This window comes from Phycodurus eques, chromosome 1, assembly GCF_024500275.1.
Source record: "Phycodurus eques isolate BA_2022a chromosome 1, UOR_Pequ_1.1, whole genome shotgun sequence".
Classification (NCBI taxonomy): Eukaryota; Metazoa; Chordata; class Actinopteri; order Syngnathiformes; family Syngnathidae; genus Phycodurus; species Phycodurus eques.
The window spans coordinates 26230496-26249721 of NC_084525.1; the positions used below are offsets into that span (position 1 = coordinate 26230496).

Below are 19226 nucleotides of genomic sequence, written 5' to 3' on the forward strand. Positions count from 1 at the left end.
GGCTTCAAACTGCCGACTCGCTCCTGCCTCCTGTGGACACGTTAGCGTGCGTTAGCCACCGGTATGTAACTCTCTGAAAAGTCAGTGTTATATGCAGTGGATTCTCCTGTGCTGTTTAGAAAACTCTGCCTGCATTCGATGCACACGAGAGTCAATGTTACCAGCAAGAGATCTACAGCATCGATAGTACGAGATGACTTAGGATTGCGCCGCACGGAAGCCTATCTTGGAGCGCTCTAACCCGGATACAGGCTACACTCCTTGTCGGAGAAAACTCGGGGAAATTTGGGAGTTTGAGAAAAATAAAAATCCACCCGAATGCAAAAGGAGAAAAATAAAAATCCACCCGAATGCCACTTTCTTTTCACCACCACTCGTGAGTCCCAAGTGGAACCAAAAGGTCCACTTTTCGCGATGAAAAACAGCACTGCACTGAGTGGGTGCACAATGTATTGGTTGCAATGGGAGAAATCAAATGCAGTCAAATACCAAAATACTGAACACTAGAAACAAATAAAAACCTTGAAATTCAGTCTAATAAGTATGTATAAATATCGAATTAGGCTTTACACGATCAGGATTTCTGGGGCCGATCACTGATCAAGTTAAAAAAAAAAAAAAAGTTAACCAATCAGCGATCCGATCACAAGATTGAGCAATAAGTCTATTTAAATGACTTGTTCATTTGCTGTATATATTTGTGTACTGTAAAATGTATCTTCAAAAGTATTCTCTTGCATTTTGGACAAAAGGTAAAACATCAATGACCTCTTGTGGGCATTCAAGGATTGGCCACTGACATAAGTTTAAAGTTGTCAGGTCAAACATTACTTGAGACAGAAATAATGGGTGCGAACATACTGTACTTAAATTACTTCATTGAAATTAATTTACTGATGACCAAATGTCTGTGGTGAAGCTAAGCGATGGACTGTCTTTGAGGATAACTACGTACGTGCATGTCCCGGTAGCTCTTTTAGACCAGTTTCGCCACAGTATGTGTGCCTCGGGAGGACGTAGCGTGGATGACAATATCCTAACAACCTTTGAAATGCGAGGTTCTCCACAACATTAAAAGGGAGGTCGTCCAGCACAATGAACTCCAGCAGCTTCCATGTACCAACTCTTTTTCAATGGCTATATGGATGGGTGTTGTTTGCGTTGGTGTCCGTTTGGTTTTTAACTTTTCCTTTTCCATGCTGCGTTGCTTGAACGTAAATTTGTTGACTCATTTAGTTGACGTTCCCCCACGCGGTATTTCACTTCGTACAGATTGCAAATCGCTTTCGTGTTGTCTGTCTCAGACACCGGAAAAAATCCCACACCATGTTTTTTCACTGACACGTATTGGCCATCAGGTATTTACACTACTATGTCACAAGATGTGAGAAGGCTAAAAAATAAACCAGCTTTTGGATTCAAACATACACGATGGTGCTGTGGAGTAAATGTATTTACGCAGCCTAATAATGACATCATTTATTATTCTTAAAATTATTTTTCATATTTTTTTGGTATATTTTTTCTTTTTTTATCATACATACCCTTTACATAGATGTACATACAAACATATTTGTCATACAATATACCTGTTTGATAATACAGGCATTGATCTAATTATTTTTTTAAAACTAAGTGGGTTAATTCCATTCTATGGAAGCGTATTGCATTCACTTGGATATAAAAAAAAACGTTTTTGAGTATTTTTTTGGAGGGCTTTGTTTTATTGAATATACTTTTGTTTTTCTGAGTGTTTTTTGTTTTTCTGACCAATTATTTTTCTGTTTTTCAAATCCCCCCCGTTTGGACAATTCCCCCCCCCCCCCCCCCCCCCCGTTTTTCTGACTAATTGTTTTCTGACTGATAACAATATACCATTTATGTGACTCAAAGACAGGAGTATCTCCCAGTGTCTTAAACCCATATAAAAATAAAACAAAATTAGCCGGTCATGTTGCTTACTACGGAGTCCGCAAAGAGTTGCTTGCAGTTCGCAGGTTCTTACGTGAGTTCGATGTGTCCCGATAACTCAGAAAAAAATAATCAGAAAAACGGTGAGGGGTGATAAAATTACTCAAAAAAACGGGGGAAACAATAGTCTTAAAACGGGGGAGGGGCAGGGATTAGACAGAAAAACCGAGAAAAATAGAAAAAATGGAAAAAAAATACTCGGAAAAACATACCGTATTTTCACAACCATAGGGCGCACCGTAATAAAAGGCGCAGTCTCAGTTACGGGGTCTTTCTGTAGTTAACACATACATAAGGTGCACCGCATTATTGGGCGCAGGCATGGTAAAACATACGCTAGCTTAAAACATACGGTAGCATGCATGCACGCTAAAACAATGTTTTTAAAAAGGCAGCGGGAGCAAAACTGAGTTCAGTAGTACTTTATTGAAGTATTAAACAATGTAGTCATGTTATTTTTTGATCAATCCTCACCCACAAATTTATCAAAGTCCGCATCTTCTGTATCTGAAATGAACAGCTGGGCAACTTCTCAATCAAACACGCCAGGTTCCCTCTCGTCATTGTCGGAGTCAGTCTCGTTGCTGTGTGGCTCCTCAGAAATGATGCCAGCTTTTACAAAAGCTCGAACAACAGTGCAAGCAGACACGTTAGCCCAAGCATCCACAATCCATTAACATATGGTGGTATAACTCGCCCGGCGTTGCCTCCAAGTCTTAGTAAAGGTGTGTTCGCCATCTGTCATCCATCGCTCCCACGCCGTCTTTTCCTTTTAATCCGCCGGAAGTTGCTGCGCCACAGTAGTCCTTGCCCGGATGGGTAAATGGCGCCGTTTCATAAAACGAAAGCACCAAGACGGACCTGCTCGAAAATGTTCGATTTTCATTTCTTCTGCAAGCGTTATTGCCCTCAGTCGAATGGTGACTGTAGAGACGCTTCTCCCAGCTGTTCTTTGCTCATCAATCCATTGCCAACTCGGCCCACCTCGCCTTGTTTCCGTGGAAATTCAGCTTCGTTGTCTTGACTTGGCGAAGCTCGTTTTCTTGCTTCCTCCCCTTGCGAACCATGGATTCGTTGATCTTGAATTTTCTCGCGGCTGCTCGATTCCCATGGTCCTCCGCGTAACTGACAGCTTGCAGTTCGGGGGGGGGGTCCTTAGCCAAACCGATGCTGTTTTGCACAATGCACACACGTCGCTATATACCTACCGGGGGCGTGGATTTAGCGTCCTCCTTCATGCACCCTTCCCCCTTTACGTCCGCATGCTGTCCTGAGCCACGTCCGCTTTTCCTCTGTATAAGCAGCGTGTCGGCAGGAAATTCTCCCAGTCAGTCAAGCGGTCAAAAAAAAGTCACCCCAAAAAAAAAAAAAAAAAAAAAGTCAAGCGGAGCTCATCACACAACAACATTTATAGATGTTGGAAGTCTGTGCACACAAGGTGTGTCACATTATAAGGCGCCCCGTCCATTTTGGAGAAAATTTAAGACTTTTAAGTGCGCCTTATGGTCACGAAACTACGGTATTCAAAAAAACAAAGCCCTCAAAAAATGTCAGGTTTTTTTTTAACCCGCGTGAATGCAATACGCTTCCGTTATTTATCGTAATGTTTTGGATGCTCTGAATTGGTACAAATGAAAGTGTTTGAAATGTTCAGTTTTCATGCCACTGCTTTTACTGATGTTTTAGATTTTTGCCGTGGTATCATTTCAGTACCCATATCAAGGTACTTTATGCCGGTATAGTATCCAAGTCAGAATCTAGCTACCGTGACACCACTAATAGCCCAATAGACCAAATAACATTTAATTAGTGTAGCCCTCCTCTCGCCCGAAGATAGCTGGGAATAGGCTTCGGCATGCCCGCGACCCTCATGAGGATAGGCGGTACAGAAAATGGTTGGATAGTATTACACCCTTGTATGCACAAATTTGTGCTTAAATCGTGCATATGCCAGTTTGACACACAAACCTGTGATTTATCAATATGTTCGCACTTGTTTTTGTTCGTACTCTGTAAACAAATTTAGAACATCCTCAGACCATGCTTAGGCACAAATAATGCATCACCATCTATTGAAAATACATTAAACACACATCCTTTACCCAAGATGCAATATTAGAACTCAGCCAACCTTGTCACTCAACGAGGAAGTGTGATCAGACCGGCTGCATTTCCTAGTTTTTCCGAGGCTTCAGTATTTTTCTAATCCCTACGACAATCTGATTTATTTTTCTTTGATTCTGCACGTGCAGATGTGATGTAAATTGATTTAGTCGCACACCGCCGCTGGCGGGAATTATAATGAACTCCGGTCGGCATATATGGCTCACATATTTCCTTTTGCTTCCAACGCTAATTTCATGAATCTTATCAATGACAAATGCCTCTTTGCTGTCCTTTGCTATTCCTTACTATGTAACATGCAGGGTTTGGTCATTCTCTGATCTTAATTTATTTTATTTTTTTTATATGGTTGGTTTGTGGCACATTCTGTAATTCCATCCATCCATTTTCCATACTGCTTATTCTCACTCGGGTCGCAGGTGAGCTAGAGCCTGTCGCAGCTAACTCTGAGCGATAGTCGGGGTGCACCCTGAACTGGTGGCCAGCCAATTGCCGGGCACATATAAAAAAACAAGCAGATTTGCAATCAAATTCACACCTACGGGCAATTTAGTCTTCATTCTCCCGACGTTGCCTGTTTTGGGGATGTGGGAGGAAACCGTAGTACCCGGAGAAAACCCATGCAGGCACGGGGAGAACATGCAAACATCACACACGGTAGGCTGTATTTGAACCTGGGTCCTCAGAACTGTGAGGCACATGTGCTAACCAGTCGTCCACCATGCCTCCAGTATTAAACAATGTAAAAAGAAAGGATTGGGACTGTATTGGCAGCGATCAAGTGACTCGGACTTGCAATATCCTGAGTGACCAGTACCTCAATGAAACCACAATGTAATGTAAAAGTGGTGCAATACGTACAAGTAGTAATAACTCATGAACAGTTGAGCTTTCATGATAAACCCGCTGAAAAGTGACAATCTCTCAGTGCAATGTGGGCTCTCTAACATTGTGACTCAATCACCAGACACACTCGTCTCTAACTTCCTCTACAGTCACATCCTCCGTTTCCAGAAACAACCATCAGCACCTCTGTGGTTTAATTTTCGCTCTGTCTCATCAATCTGCAGTTTTCAATACGAGAACCGAATGTTCCCCCTGCTTGTTAGTTAGCCCCTCTACTCAGAATTAGTCACAGTACATTTTTGTCTGAGTAATTGAGGATGACTTGCAATTTCTTTTTAAGGCATTTAGGGGCCTGCAAGGAGAACATTGGGCATCATTACTACAACCACCACTCGTGAGTCAGTCTGCTATCCATCGTGAAATCAACGGACGCCCCCCACTGGTGGAAAATTCCCGCTAAACGCGCTCAGTCGTTTTCATTTCCAGGAAATGTTTTCAGTGGGCGGTGGCTATGCGGGGGCTTGGGCTGGGAAAGAGTGTCAACATCTTGAGGGAATGTGCTGTAGCATTACTGGGATGCAGGGAAGGGGTTGTAGCTAATCATATGGCTCTGTCCACGTATCTAAAAGGTGTTGTTCGTTACCACGCATTGTGATCGAGGTGGCCTTTGGGACTTTTTATTTTACTTTACTGGTGGCCAGTAAGCGTGTTGCCATGGTGACTGTAGGCCCTGTACACAGCTGTAGGCAGTTGTTGTATGAAGCCAACCTGACTAACTGTTACCTAAAATGTTTATTAAAAATTGTCCTGTTAACAGTATAACAGTAATTTAAAGCCTGAGTAAGCAATTTTAAAGACAATCTTCACATCTATGCGCTGAAAATGGTCAGTCAATGATGGACCACAGCGCTGTTGTAGCAGTTGTGCATATAACGCGTATCCATCAAACTATACACGCAACACAAGTTAATTTTTATTAAACTCTCATGCACGTCAACATCAGGGGTGTGTGAAATTTTTGAGGTGCGCCATACGGTGGACTCGTGATTATGGAGAGCTAGAAGGAAATTGGAACGGCATGGGTGGAGTGACTGCGTCAAAACATTTCTGCCAGCAGGCTTGTCTTCAGGGGACGACCTTCATCACACAAGGTCCGGGCTCGGCACTATACGTTTCTTTGTCTCTTTTTACTTTGTTGTCATCTTAAGGCCCCGTACAATGATGAAAGCAAAATTGTCCACAATTTAGTGTTGCCCAACTGTCAGGTATTCAATATTGGTAGAAAAATCTCGAAGGCAAGTTTGCTTTTGATGAACTCTTAGAAATGACCAAACCAGAATGGTTGGCTTATTATTATTGAAGCATGGCTTCTTGAGACTTCATTGTGCGTCTAGCAAATTTTGGAGGTTACATCTGAGATGTAAGATGAACCCACTTGCAGTATTTGGTGAGTTTTTGAGTATGGAAATGATGCTGCAGAAACTGCCATTTCAAGAGTGCTGTCGGCACTGTATGCTCAGGCCCTTTACGACCAATAACTGAACATTGGCTTGCTTTAAGAGGCTCCGAGCAAAACATCAAGGACAAACAGAAAATCGAGCTGTAACCAAATAAATTATGAATATGAGCATGTCCACGTTAGTCTGGTCACAGTTCCGCTGATAGTAAAAAAATAAATACTCCCAAGGTACCAAAGAAGTTGACATTTTAACCTCCCCTGGCTGGAGAAAGTCACTCAATTCACTTTTTACACCATTAGCAGGACTGCAGACTTTAGTTTGCATCGTTGAAAATGTTCCTGTACCAAACTTGCACTGCAGCAAACTACTTGGACATGAATTGCGCCCTCTCCTGGTCGCCGTTCAGCAGTGAAGCAGGGAAATCACAGTTTAGAACTGATAACTTAAATGTATAAAGTTCAGCATATTTACAGCATTAAATGACTCGTGCATTCAGTTGTCAACCTTTACCTCAAATTGGATAGTGTTGCAATCAGAAGGGAAAATGGTGGCAGGCAGATATTGAAGTACAGTCGTACTTTCAAAGTACAAATGCTCCAAATGATATACAGTACTAAACTATAGCACGGGTGTAAGCTAAGTGTTGTGCTCATTGGCCAAATTTCATTTTTTAAATAAGCTGATGGGCCTAGTCATTGTAAATGAGGTAAAAAAAAAAAAAATCCTTTTAATTAAATTAAATTGAAGTTAATGTAACAAAGATTACAGTATGTGCTTTGTAGGCCGGATTAGGGCCATACTTTGCCAACCCCTGCTTTTGAGTCCATACTGATAATTATGTACAACAGAATTTCAAGAAAACTATATGCATCTTAACATTAAAGTTTCATGGGCTACATAAAATGACAAAGTTAGCTGATTGGACTCACGGGTCTCCAGTTTGTGGTGTTCTTTAGATTGTTGCAATTCTGCATAACGAACAACACAACCGTTACTGCCAACCTGCATTTGCTGATGTTTGTTTGTTTGTTCTGCAGGAGCGTTTTGCTGAGATCTTCGGCCACGACGCGGCAGCGGAGGTCCGCCGGTCCCAGGAGAGTTTCAAGAAGTGGCTTCTGGCTGGGATGACCTTGGTGACCGGGGTGGTGGTAGGCTCTCTCATCGCCCAGAAACGCCTGTGATGGGAGGGGGGCCGTCACCGCCCTCATTATACACGCACACATGTACACGCATTAAAAGAAATACACAACTCAAGTTCAATTGAAGGTTCCGTTTGCTGATGTTGACTCCTCTGCCATCACTTGTTGGACTGAGAATTTATTTACCTTGTTGTTTTTGGACTGTTGTGAGAAAAAGTTGGAGGGTCTATGTGTTCATTTTAATCCCCTCCACCCCTGCCACTAACCTCAGCATAAACACATAGACATGTTATGGTTTCAGCAGGTCCTTATTTTTTCCTTCATCCTATGAGGAGGCTAAAGCTTGATGGACCGCAAGAGTATGTGAACCAGCCCAGCATATACAACATACTACCCACAAAAAGTTTGGGATATAAGGCTTTCAGGCGCAATTTCAGGATGAACTTAAAATGCATGATAATCTTTTAGAGAAGGTCAAATTAAAGTTTACCTGTAAGGGTTATGGGCTTTAGGTTCATCCAGAAATTTCACCGGAAACCAATATCGAGAGCTTTTTGTGAGGGGTGTATGTATATCCTAAGAGGAACTGTTATAAAGCGTCCAAAAACATTGAAACCACAAATGATCATAATATATAATAATGAACATATATTAATGTCATTATTTTTTTTAATGGATTTAGTAGGCCCCCATTATAAGTAACAGGTTCCCATAGCTTGATCCAAAATGACTGCGTGGTTTCGGCCTTGGCTACTGCACTCTCCTGGTGTCCACGCTGCTCCTGGCTCTGGCAGACATCGCTAGTCGAGCTTGGATGTGCCATATGGAAAGTGAAGGGCAAGATGTGGTTGCCGGAGCAGCGTGGAGCGGCTACTTCCTGCCAAGTGACTTTTTTTTTTTTTTTTTTTTATATATATATATATATAAATGCTGCGTTCTTCTCCGACAGTCTCGCATGGTAGTTTGTAATGAGTGGTGCTTTTTTTTGTTTTTGAGAAGACCTTTTAACTGACAGATACGGCAGTCCCAAACTAAAGTGAGCTCACATTTTGCTCATTTTGTGTTTTTAAGTTATATTTGGATTTTTAAGCCAATTGAATCACAACACTCCCAGCTGATTTAGTGCTCAATCTTGAGTGGAGTTTTATTTTAATTTTACAGTTTAATTTCAGTCAGCCAAAACTCGGTGTGTTTGTGTTGGGGGGGTGGGGGTGGTGTTGTCCTCATTTACTAGACAGTAGCTGACGAATGCAGCAAACGTAGCAGCTCACATCACAGATAGGACATCTCTCAGCATGAACATGTTAGATATTTGGATGTAAAGTTGTAATGTTGGTAGCACTGATCATTTAACACCCCCTGTTTAACATTTTCAAGTATGAGCAGTTAATAAAAGTTTATGACACAGTCACGTGTGCTCGTCTCTTGATTTGCGCTTCTTCGCATCTTCTGAAAATCTGAAATAGTCAAAGGTTAACCAGCATCCCTAATATCCAGCAGTCATCATTACCATCATGATTAATGCTCTGAAGTTGAGCAGCCTCATTTAATTTGATGGGCATGTTTTGAGGATGTGGAAGCCATCACTCTGGCGATACTTCCCGTCGCTGTGGCACCCTGTCCCCCCTTATGCAGTCCTCGAGATGTCAGGGCGCCAAATAACTTGTCACTTGTAGATGGCCCACCTGCTATCGTGCGCAAACCTGCCAGTGTAATGTGGTCCAGAGGGGAGGGAAGACCTGGTCAAAAGACCTTTGACGTGTCAAGTTCTGAGGAATGTTTTGAGAAGGAATAATAACACAGTTTTGTGCCTCATTCAATTAAGACAAAAAACATGGCTAGTGATGGGGTCCTTGGTTTACAGCATTTTATAGAACTGGTGCGCAATAATTTATCAACCAACACAAGAAGGTATGCTTTCGAGTACAACCTTTTGCTTTTCATTTGTTTTACATACAAGGCTTAGAAGTATATTACATACAAATATTTACTGCAACGATGCCAAGGTTACCTTCGGTGTGCAGTGAACTAGTTTGTGCACTGGTCTAAATGTCATGCTGCACAAGAAGGCGCACACAGTTACTGCCCTTACAGCCATTTTGCATTTGTTTTGTATTCATGGCCCACAAGTGTTTAATATATGAATATATCTGTAATTATGATAACCACATAGGTTAGTGATAGACTTATGGCCCGTTCAGACTTTCATACAAATTCGCCATAGGAATGGAACTTGATCACAAACTAGCGCCTGGCAATGTTATCTTGCGAGGAGGCTACGGATGCTAATGTTCACACACGAACACATTGAACTCTCTTGCTTAGCAAAATTGCAGCACCAAAGCACAAAAACATTCTCATGATGCTCTACAGTGTTTAGTGTGTCAGTCACAAGACTTGGGACTTGCTTTCGTAAAACTCAAGAAAAACAACTTGACTTTGTCTTATGAGACTTATCGACTTAGACTTGAACTAATTACTTGACAATGAGACTAGACTTGCTCTATATTTGGTGCCCTGGGACATGTTTGAAACTTGAGGTTTAAGACATGACTTCCCCACATACTACCGGTCAAAGGTTTTAGAACACCTCAATTATTTATTTTATTTTTAGTTTTTTATTAAAAGGAGTCAAGTCCAATGAATATCTTGAAGTTGTACGAAGTTAAGTGGTGTACTGATAGTTTTTTATTTTGTTTTTTTATTTTTTAAACCTCTAAGGTTACCCAAAGCTCAAACAATTTACATTTCAGTGTTACACAAAAAGGCACTGTCTCCAGATTTAAACCCCATCGAGCTGCTTTTGGATGAACTGGACAAAAAGTGAAAGCCAATTGAAATACAAGTGCCATACGTTGATGGGAACTTTCAGAATTTTTTTTTATGTCTATTACAGAAAGAATGCCACGAGGGTGTTCAGCTGTTATGGTATTGCCCCACTTACCAAATACTTATATTTTTGCATCGTTTCCCCACTTGGTTTAAGATCATCAAACGAATGTAAATGGACAAATATAACCCACGTGAACTTAGAATGCTTGTTAAATGATTTCATTTATTAAGGAAAAAAAAAATAATAGTTACCTGGCCTTATGTGAAAAAGTAATTACCCCCCTTGTTAAATCATGAATGAATTGTGGCTAATCTCAATTTTTGGTTAATTTTCACTGATAACACCCAAGCCTGATTACCTTCAGACTTGTTCAATCAAGAAAGCACATACAGAATCTGTATGACAAAATCCAGTCGGACAAAATGGCACGATCCAAAGAAATTCCAGAACAGTCGAGAAATAAATTGACATCAGTCCGGAAAGCGTTACAAAAGCCATTTCTAAAGGTTTAGGATTCCAGCGAACCATAGGGAGAGCCATTATCCTCACACGGAGACAACATGAAACAGTGGTGAACCTTCCCAGGAGTTGCCGGCCTACAAAGATTACCCCAAGAGAACAGCAAAGACTAATCCAGGAGGCCACAAAGGAACTCAGGACAACTTCTAAAGAACTGCAGGCCTCCCTTGCCTCAGTTAAGGTCAGTGCGCATGACAACAATAAGGAAGAGACTGGGCAAAAATGGCATCCATAGCAGAGTTCCAACACGAAAACCTCTGGTGACCAAAAACAACAAAGACTCATCTTACTTTTGCAAAAAAAACAAAAACATCTGAGTCCCAAGACTTTTGGGAGAATAATATATGGACTGATGAGATGAAAGTTGAGCTTTTTGAAAGGTGTGTGTCTGGTTACATCTGGCATATAGCTGTAGCACATTCATTCATTTATTCATCTTCCATTCCACTTATACTCACTAGGGTCGCAGGTGTGCTGGAGCAAATCCCAGCAATCTTCGGGCGAGAGGCGGGGTACATCCTGAACTGGTCGCCAGCCAATCGCAGGGCACATATAAACAAACAACCATTCGCGCACACATTCACACCTAAGGGCAATCTAGTGTCCTCAATCAACCTACCATGCATGTTTTTGGGATGTGGGAGGAAACCGACGCAGGCACGGGGAGAACATGCAAACTCTACACAGGCGGGGCCGGGATTTGAACTCCGGTCCTCAGAACTGTGAGGCAGATGTGCTAACCAGTCGTCCACCGTGCTGCCTTGTATCACAACATTTCAGAAAAATGCAATTAGTCAAACGTGGTGGTGTGATGGTCTTGGGCTGCTTAGCTCCTTCGGGACCTGGACAACTTGCTGTGATTTATGGAAGTATGAATTACGCTCTTTACCAGAAAATCCTGAAGGATAATGTTCAGCTATCAGTTTCTGACCTCAAGCTGAAGTGCACTTAGGTTCTGCAGAAGGATAATGATCCAAAACACACCAGGAAGGCAACTTCTGGATGGCTTAACAAAACAAAATGTTTTGGAGTGGCCTAGTCAAAGTCCTGACTTGAATTCGATTGAAATGCACTGGCATGACCTTAAAAGGCCGTTAAAGCTTGTAACCCCCCCACCCCACACACACACACACATTTAAGGAAGAGTGGGCCAAAACATCTCAACAGGTGTGAAAGACTCATTGCCAGTGATAGAAAACGCTTAATCCAAAACCATGCGGCGCTGTTCCGCATGGATTTGGATTAAAGGCGCTGTTCCGCCGCATGGATTTCAATAAAAATAGAGTAAAATTGGTGCCAGTGGTTGACCGGTAGTGCATGTGATATACTCCCTCCTCCGTTGATATACTCCCTCCTCTGTTGTCCATGTTTAACTATGTTCTTGGGAACTATTTGACTTATTTGTTACACGCACTCTGCTCCCGATCTTGCAGTTTCATATTAAGTCATATTTATTTTAATAATACACTGGTAACATTGTTTGTTATTTAAAATATGTATTGCAAATAAAGGCCCCCCATGCCCATAGACTCCCTCTATTTGTATACAATAAATAGATTAAAAACATTTACTAATTTAATACAGTATATTACAATATTTAAAACGCATGCTAAAAGTTGGACGCAGATCAAACTTTATTATTATTCTTGTATGTTTATAAGGTGCAGACACAGTGAGGATGTGCTTCTGCTTCATCCACTTCATTTCCAATGGCCCTTCTCATAGTCCCACTTGGAGGAGAAACCTTCCACCGGGTTCACCTTCATGTCCAACATCCTCTGAACTTGCTTGGCCTGCCACTCGCTGTCGAACGTCCGGGGTTGCGGGGGGTACACTGGAGACACATTCAAATATCAATCATTAATGTATCTCTATAGCACTTCTAATACTTAAAAAAGTAAATGATTTGGCTCACAAAACAAGTCATAGTTGACAACTCGTCCCTCCCATTTGCCTGTAAGTCTGACCCCACTCAATTTAGACTAGAGTCTATAATGAACCCAACATGCATGTTTTTTCTTTAAATGTGGGAGGAAGCTGGATGACGCAGAGAAAGCCAACACAAGAATGGGGAGAACATGCTAACTCCACACAGGAAGGCCGCAGACCAGACTCCAATCCTGTGAGGCAGAGATGCAGACGCTAACCACTCACACCGCACCATCGGTACCAAAATATATAAAATGTGTACAAATTACAATAAAAGACCAACGGGAGTAACCTACAAATTTTGATAAATACTACATAGGTTAAATAAGGATAAAACATAACTAGGATAAGTATTGGGTATAAAAACAATGGAGTCAGAATCAGCGCAAAGCTAGACAAAAAATATCAAAGAAATGAGAATTGGTTCTTTTTCCTGTTTGTGTAGTAACCTTTTAAACTCGTTTCTGCTCACTCACGTAACGTCAGAAAATCCACGTGAATTTAAAAGTCTCCCCAAAAACCGTGTGACATCACTCTCTGCTCTTATTGGCTGCAACAATGTAACCTGCAAGAACGGACTCGTGTCTTGAGCGAAACTGCAGTGCTTTTGGACACAACACGGAGCAAAACCGCTCGTCCTTTAATAACAATATGGACAGTTAGATGGCCGCAGTACACCAGAGAACTGTAGGTGACGTGGGGAGTAAATTATGTTCCTCACATTTAAAAGCAGACACCACGAAACGTTCCGCTGAGTTGTGGATTACTGCTTCACACGTGACCAAACAAGACCTCGGCGGAAGTGAACATTTAAACAGCTCTTAGCATATGTAATGTCCACCATGTTACTGCGTCCAAAGGCGGAAAATTGAGGACAAGACAGACAAGCAGCCTGAGGAGGAAACGAAAAACAGCGTGACAATGACGAGGGACACTAAACTAACCATAGACGGACTGCCACCACACCACCAGACCTGTGAGGCCCAAAAAGATGAAGACGCCCCCCATGACCGTCTTCCACTCCGCTGTGGGCTGCTTCATCTCTGGGTAAGTCTGACGGAACATCAGGCGGTACACTGCGGCACGGTTGAACAAGTTCAAGAAGGTTTTAGTGACTCAGAGGGCCCTTTACTGGACACACTGTCCTGTTTGGAGCTTACGGGCTATCTTCTCCTCTTGGGTCAGTTGGTTCCAGGGCCCTTTCTCCTTCTGCTTGAGGCTCTTGTCAGCGGCGCTCAGCTCATCCTTGTAGGCCCTGTCCGGCAGCGGGGTGTCCACACGGTCACAGTACATGGGCTTGGACATGTCCGCCACCTGGCTCACATCAGCTGGGAGACACGAGCCACGGCTTACTTAACAGCAGAAATAGCTTATCACATTAAACACATTAAAAAGGCAGTCATTCGTCATTATCAGCGGCACGTAGGACAGTGAAAACCTGTGGGAGTCAATACAAGTAAGACCACAAGAACACAATTGAGCAAAAGCCAAGACGGATTTCTGTTGGTCAAATATAATTAGATGTGTACCTAATGGGCTAAAGGAGAATGAAAGAGATTCCTAATTAAGGGAATAATACATGACATCAAAATGTTGCCATCGTTCAAAAAAAAAAAAAAAAAAGTAATGTCTGCAATCTGCATTCCTCCTGTGTCCTCTACTTTAAAATAAAATAAAATCACTCAGTTGGGTTTGTTTATTTATTTAGGATCACAGAAAATTGACAATTGTCATTCGATTAAAGGTTACTTATGTTTCATATGCTGTGGTCTCAATTTTAATTTTATCACAGAGCCGACACAGCAGATGACTTCAATAAACACGTTCAGTAGTATCTACATTATATTCACATGCAGCTATTCACAATTTGTACTGTACTTAGTAATAGTGGAATGCACTTTTGTCAGTATTTTTATCGCCGTGATCGTAATGCAAAGTGATCCCAGACCTGTAACGCACCTGGCATCGTCTTGCACCGACTCTTTATTTTATTTAAACTTTATTTAACCAGGTGAAAGACCAGTAAAACAGAACATCTCTTTTGCAGTGGTGACTTGGCCAAGAAAGCAGCAAGTTAAATTCCAAGCCTATCACATTCAACTTCAGTTGTATATTTTCACCTCTCCTCTCAAAAAGATAAACAAATAAATCAGTTGAGTTGTACAAATTCTAGGTCACATTAATGATGGAAAAAGTATTAAAATAGTTTATCTTGGTCAAAATTTCTATTACAACACAAAAACCTGGCATTTGAACAGGCGGTGTGTATATTTGTTATATCAACTGCAATCTTGTTCCTGTTTATTGTAATCTACCTGGTGAGCCTACACTATTGTGCTGTTTAACAATTAGAAACAACATAGTGAAAGACCATTTCTTGGAAGTGAATTTGCCTTAATTTGTTATTTTACAAAAATGTTATTTCATAAAGGTTTTATTTATTATATCTGAATTTTCACATTCATATTTTGTTTAGTTATTTTTATTTTATTTGACGTTCATGTTACAAAGGTGGTCCTGAGGAGCAGGAGCAGGTGACCCGTTTCATTCTTAACATCTCCTCCCCACCTCTTACAAGTAGACGCAAACACGATACTGTACCGTGACCGTGACTCGCCATGTTGGCGCTGCTGGGGGTCACGAGTGCCGGCACACGCCTTCCTAAGAAACGCGTTGCTGCCGCTGCCGCTGCCGCCCCCGCTCTCAGGCCGAGCATCTGTAAACATGTAGTGCATAAAAAGCTGCAATTAACAGAAAAACAAAAATAATCAACCATGAGATCTCGAAATTCATCACCACGAAAATAGAATTTTGCGTCTGTATATTTTACTTTTATTGTAATCTAGTGATGCTGTGTGATTGTGTCATTTGTTTTCTTAATCTTCTGTTATCTTTTTAAAATATCAATATTTTTGAAAGAATAATGTAACGTAATATCGTTATTTGCAGTGTTGGGAAAGTTCTTTTTCTAACTAAGTTCACCGTTCTTAAAATGAACAAGTTCATAGTTCTCCCCCCCAAATATTGCTGATGGGCTATTCCCCTCAAAATACTGGCGTTTCATTTTCCCATTGTTTCCACCCATTCAGTCAACACTAGTAGTCAGCTGCAGCTTTCACCCGTACAATCTAAAAAAACATGAGGGAAAAACATTGCTTCAATGGTCTTTTTTTTCAATTAAGACTTTAAGCAAAAACAAGACGTTTGTCCTTGATATGCAAACAAAAACGTACAACACAGTATGGCAGGAACGATAGTGAAAGGACATTGAGAACTTTACTTGCCTTGCATCTCTGGCTGACTATATTGATAAAATATTTTTTCTCATCTATTATATTACAAAACAAAATTCTATATTATGATAAGTGTTTCAACTAAAGCATTCTCATACAAATAATAATCTTCCTGGTAATAAATTTTTACAATGACATACTGCATTACAAAACAACCAAAGAACACATTCTCTCCCATTTGCGCAGTGTCCCTGAACGCACTTCGAGCACACGTGCCTGCCAAATGTAAACATGATTGGCGGTTGCCAAATACGGCGTTCATCCCTGACATATGAAGGCTGGTATTTAGTGTGTTCAGGCCTTAACAAAACCTGGCACTCTTGAATGAAAATAAAGTTTTTGTTCCAAAACTGTTCTTTGACTACAGAATGAGCATGTTCTCAATAACGTTCATCAGGCAGAAATGAACTAAGTTCTGTTCATGTTCGCCCAAAATAGGAAGCAGTTCATGAGCTTTCATTCTTTGAACTTGTTCAGGTACAACGCCGGTTATTTTTAAAATTATTTTGTAAGTTTATTCTTGTTTTTAATATTATTGATATTATTCTTCCATTCTGTCTTCATGCTAAATGGGTGCCCAGAAAGGTGCCTATAAATAATTTTTTATTTGTCTTCAATGATTTTGCATGATTGTGTCTTGCTTGATTTAATTTGTATAAATAGTTTTGTTTTAATTTTAATTATATAATCACGCGTTTTGAGTGGCCAAAAGGGTACTTATTAATGTATTTTACAGTCAACCCCTGCGAAAATCCGTGAGTAATTGACGTCCACCCCAAAAGGTTTGTAACTGCTCAAGGTGCCACATGATGGCAGCTGAGCACTTTTTGTTTTGTTTTGAATGACAAAGCTAGGACCTGACAATGAAGCTCCTGCGCTCAGCTCAACAAAGGTGTTGGCACCAAGATATGCCACCAGATGGCGCCAGAGCAATTTATATATTTTTATATATACAGTGTGGCGGCACGGTGGACGACTGGTTAGCATGTCTGCCCCACACATCTGACGACCGGGGTTCTAATCCGGCCCCGCCTGTGTGGAGTTTGCATGTTCTCCCTGTGCCTTGGTTGGTTTTCTGCGGGTACTCCAATTAACCTACCTTGCATGTTTCTGGGATGTGGGAGGAAACCGAAGACTCTAAATTGACCTCACATGTGGATGTGAGTGTGAATGATTGTTTGTCTGTATGTGCCCTGTGATAGGCTGGCGACCACTTCAGAGTGTACCCCGCCTCTCGTTTGAAGTCATCTGAGATAGGCGCCAGCAAACCCGTGACCCTATAGCGAGGAGAAGCGGTACAGAAAATGGATGGATGGATAGACATGGCTTAAACCTGAGCAAAAAAACAGCAAAGAGCAATGTATTTATTTATTTATTTATTTTTTAAGCAAATAACGGAGGAAAGGGGCGGGCTACACCCTGGAGTGGTTGCCAGCCAATTGCAGGGCACATATAGGTAAACATCCGCACTCTCGCAGTCACACCTATGGTCATTTGGAGTCCTCAAAGGACCTAACATGCATGTTTTTGGAATGTGGGAGGAAGCCGCATTACCCGCAACATGCAAACTCCATAAAGGAAGAACTTGCTAAGTACTAGTCTACCATGCTTTGTATTTTATTTTATAAAAGGACATTAAATGTGTCATCTCCCAAGTGAGTGGCAGCTGTGGACATGAAGTTGTTAAAAATGAGCAGGTCATGTTTACTTTGCTTTTGCTGGATGTTGTTTTATTTTTAACGTGCCACCTGCATTAAGCTTGCTTTTGCGTCCCAATTCAGTGTTGGAAACAAGAAGGCAGCAAATGATTCTTAACAAGAGTAGTTGGTTTCACTTGTTGCTGGCAACGGACACTGAACATGAAAATGGCGGAAACTGGCAGCTTGTCAAATTTGGAGTACAAGCTGACCTTCTAAAAGTTATTGTGCTAAAAGACAACAACTGCATGCCTGCAAAGGAGGGCAACTTTGAGTTCCATTAATGGGAAGACACATTGGTACAAATGACTAAATTTCCACACCGGTTTGACATTGGCAGTGAGTAATGACTGTTTTTCTTATGGGATCACTGATGCAGATTAATTCCCTGGATTGTTTACCATCGCGACTGCACGTACGCCACACTCTCCTCTGAAGAGCTCCAGTGTGGTGGAGTTGAGGAAAAGAGGGTGTTTCATTTCCCTCCATTTTGTTGCCAAGTATTCCACCTGGGAAGAGATTGTAATCGTTATACTCACCATGGTAGTGGTGCAAATCATGCGTGGAAACGGCTTCTGCTGCTGCTGCTGTGTCGTGTGTGCTTGGCTATCAGGGACACATGACAGAGAAGCAACTGGTGGGCAGGTCTCAAACACAGCTTGGATGGGGCAAAGTTACAAAGGAAGTTAAAGAAATATAAACATATTCATTGTAATAAGAGTTATGCCTGTGGAAAATGTGGAATGATGTTTAGTTCATGCAGCAGATTGCAAAAATGCAGCAACTTTTATTTTTCTCTCTCTTTTTTTTTATTTTTTTTATTGCACTGCTCGCTTTGTGCAGAAGGGAGGTTATATAAGGACACGAGGAGTTCACTGCCTGCTTTTTTTTTTAATGAAGACTATTATTATGGTATTTATATTACATTTGCAGTCAATGTTTATGGAAAAAAATGCAACTGTTGACTGTCACACAGTGGCTCAAGACATTATTTTATTTTATTTTCACAGAGGTCTGGCCTAGATCCCAGAGACGAAATGCCTGAAGGGAGTGGGTGTGGGGGGGGGGGAGTGGCGAGTTGGCCAACAGCAGCACAGCCAGCGCAAAAAGGGGAGGAGACAGAAAAGGGTCAGACAAGAATGGGTGTTTTTATATGAAAACAATTTATAGTGTGAGCTGAAAATCAGGCAGCATGTCCAGAGTTTTAGAAATAATTACAGTATACACCACCATAATAGAAATGAAATAAAACATGAACATGTTATTGGAGTACAGACTTTCATCATTCACAAAAATATGATTTTTAATATTTAAGGAAATGCATCCTCTTAATGTAGAATGCCGCCATTTTCTCCTGTTGGTATTCCCTCTTATTTTTGCTGCCAGGTTTTTGCTAGCCACAGTCATGGGCTTCA

At 41.3% G+C, this 19226-nt stretch overlaps 2 protein-coding genes across 5 annotated transcripts in view; one reads left to right on the forward strand and one right to left on the reverse strand.

Annotated features, from left to right (window-relative positions):
* The window catches only part of bcl2l1 (BCL2 like 1), a 50551-nt gene extending 41603 nt beyond the window's left edge, over positions 1-8948 (forward strand). The window contains exon 3 of the mRNA XM_061685371.1: positions 7439-8948. Coding sequence (XP_061541355.1) covers positions 7439-7582 — 144 coding nt within the window. The 3' untranslated portion in view covers positions 7583-8948. The remainder of the gene's footprint in view (positions 1-7438) is intronic.
* A 3530-nt stretch (positions 8949-12478) lies between these two features.
* Positions 12479-18556, reverse strand: LOC133412440 (cytochrome c oxidase subunit 4 isoform 2, mitochondrial). Of its 4 annotated transcripts, none has more exons than XM_061695772.1 (6): positions 18351-18556; positions 17214-17391; positions 15390-15537; positions 13982-14149; positions 13766-13897; positions 12479-12726 (listed from the first exon to the last, which is right to left on the reverse strand). In XM_061695772.1, the coding sequence occupies exons 3-6, from the start codon at positions 15535-15537 to the stop codon at positions 12593-12595; spliced, it is 582 nt and encodes a 193-aa protein (XP_061551756.1). In that variant the 5' UTR covers positions 17214-17391; positions 18351-18556; the 3' UTR covers positions 12479-12592. The 4 variants fall into 4 exon arrangements, with proteins under 4 accessions (XP_061551756.1, XP_061551945.1, XP_061551672.1 ...); XM_061695961.1 differs by having other exon boundaries at positions 15439-15537; positions 18351-18555; XM_061695688.1 differs by lacking the exon at positions 17214-17391 and having other exon boundaries at positions 18351-18553.
* Between the last annotated feature and the right edge of the window lie 670 nt (positions 18557-19226).

Coding starts and splice junctions, on each gene's coding strand:
- LOC133412440 (XM_061695688.1), bottom strand. CDS start 18,371: ATGATTTGCACCACTACCATG. Junction 15,538..18,350: donor TGATTTGCACCACTACCATG/GTGAGTATAACG, acceptor ACATGTTTACAG/ATGCTCGGCCTGAGAGCGGG. Junction 14,150..15,389: donor TTTGCGTCTACTTGTAAGAG/GTGGGGAGGAGA, acceptor CGTGTCTCCCAG/CTGATGTGAGCCAGGTGGCG.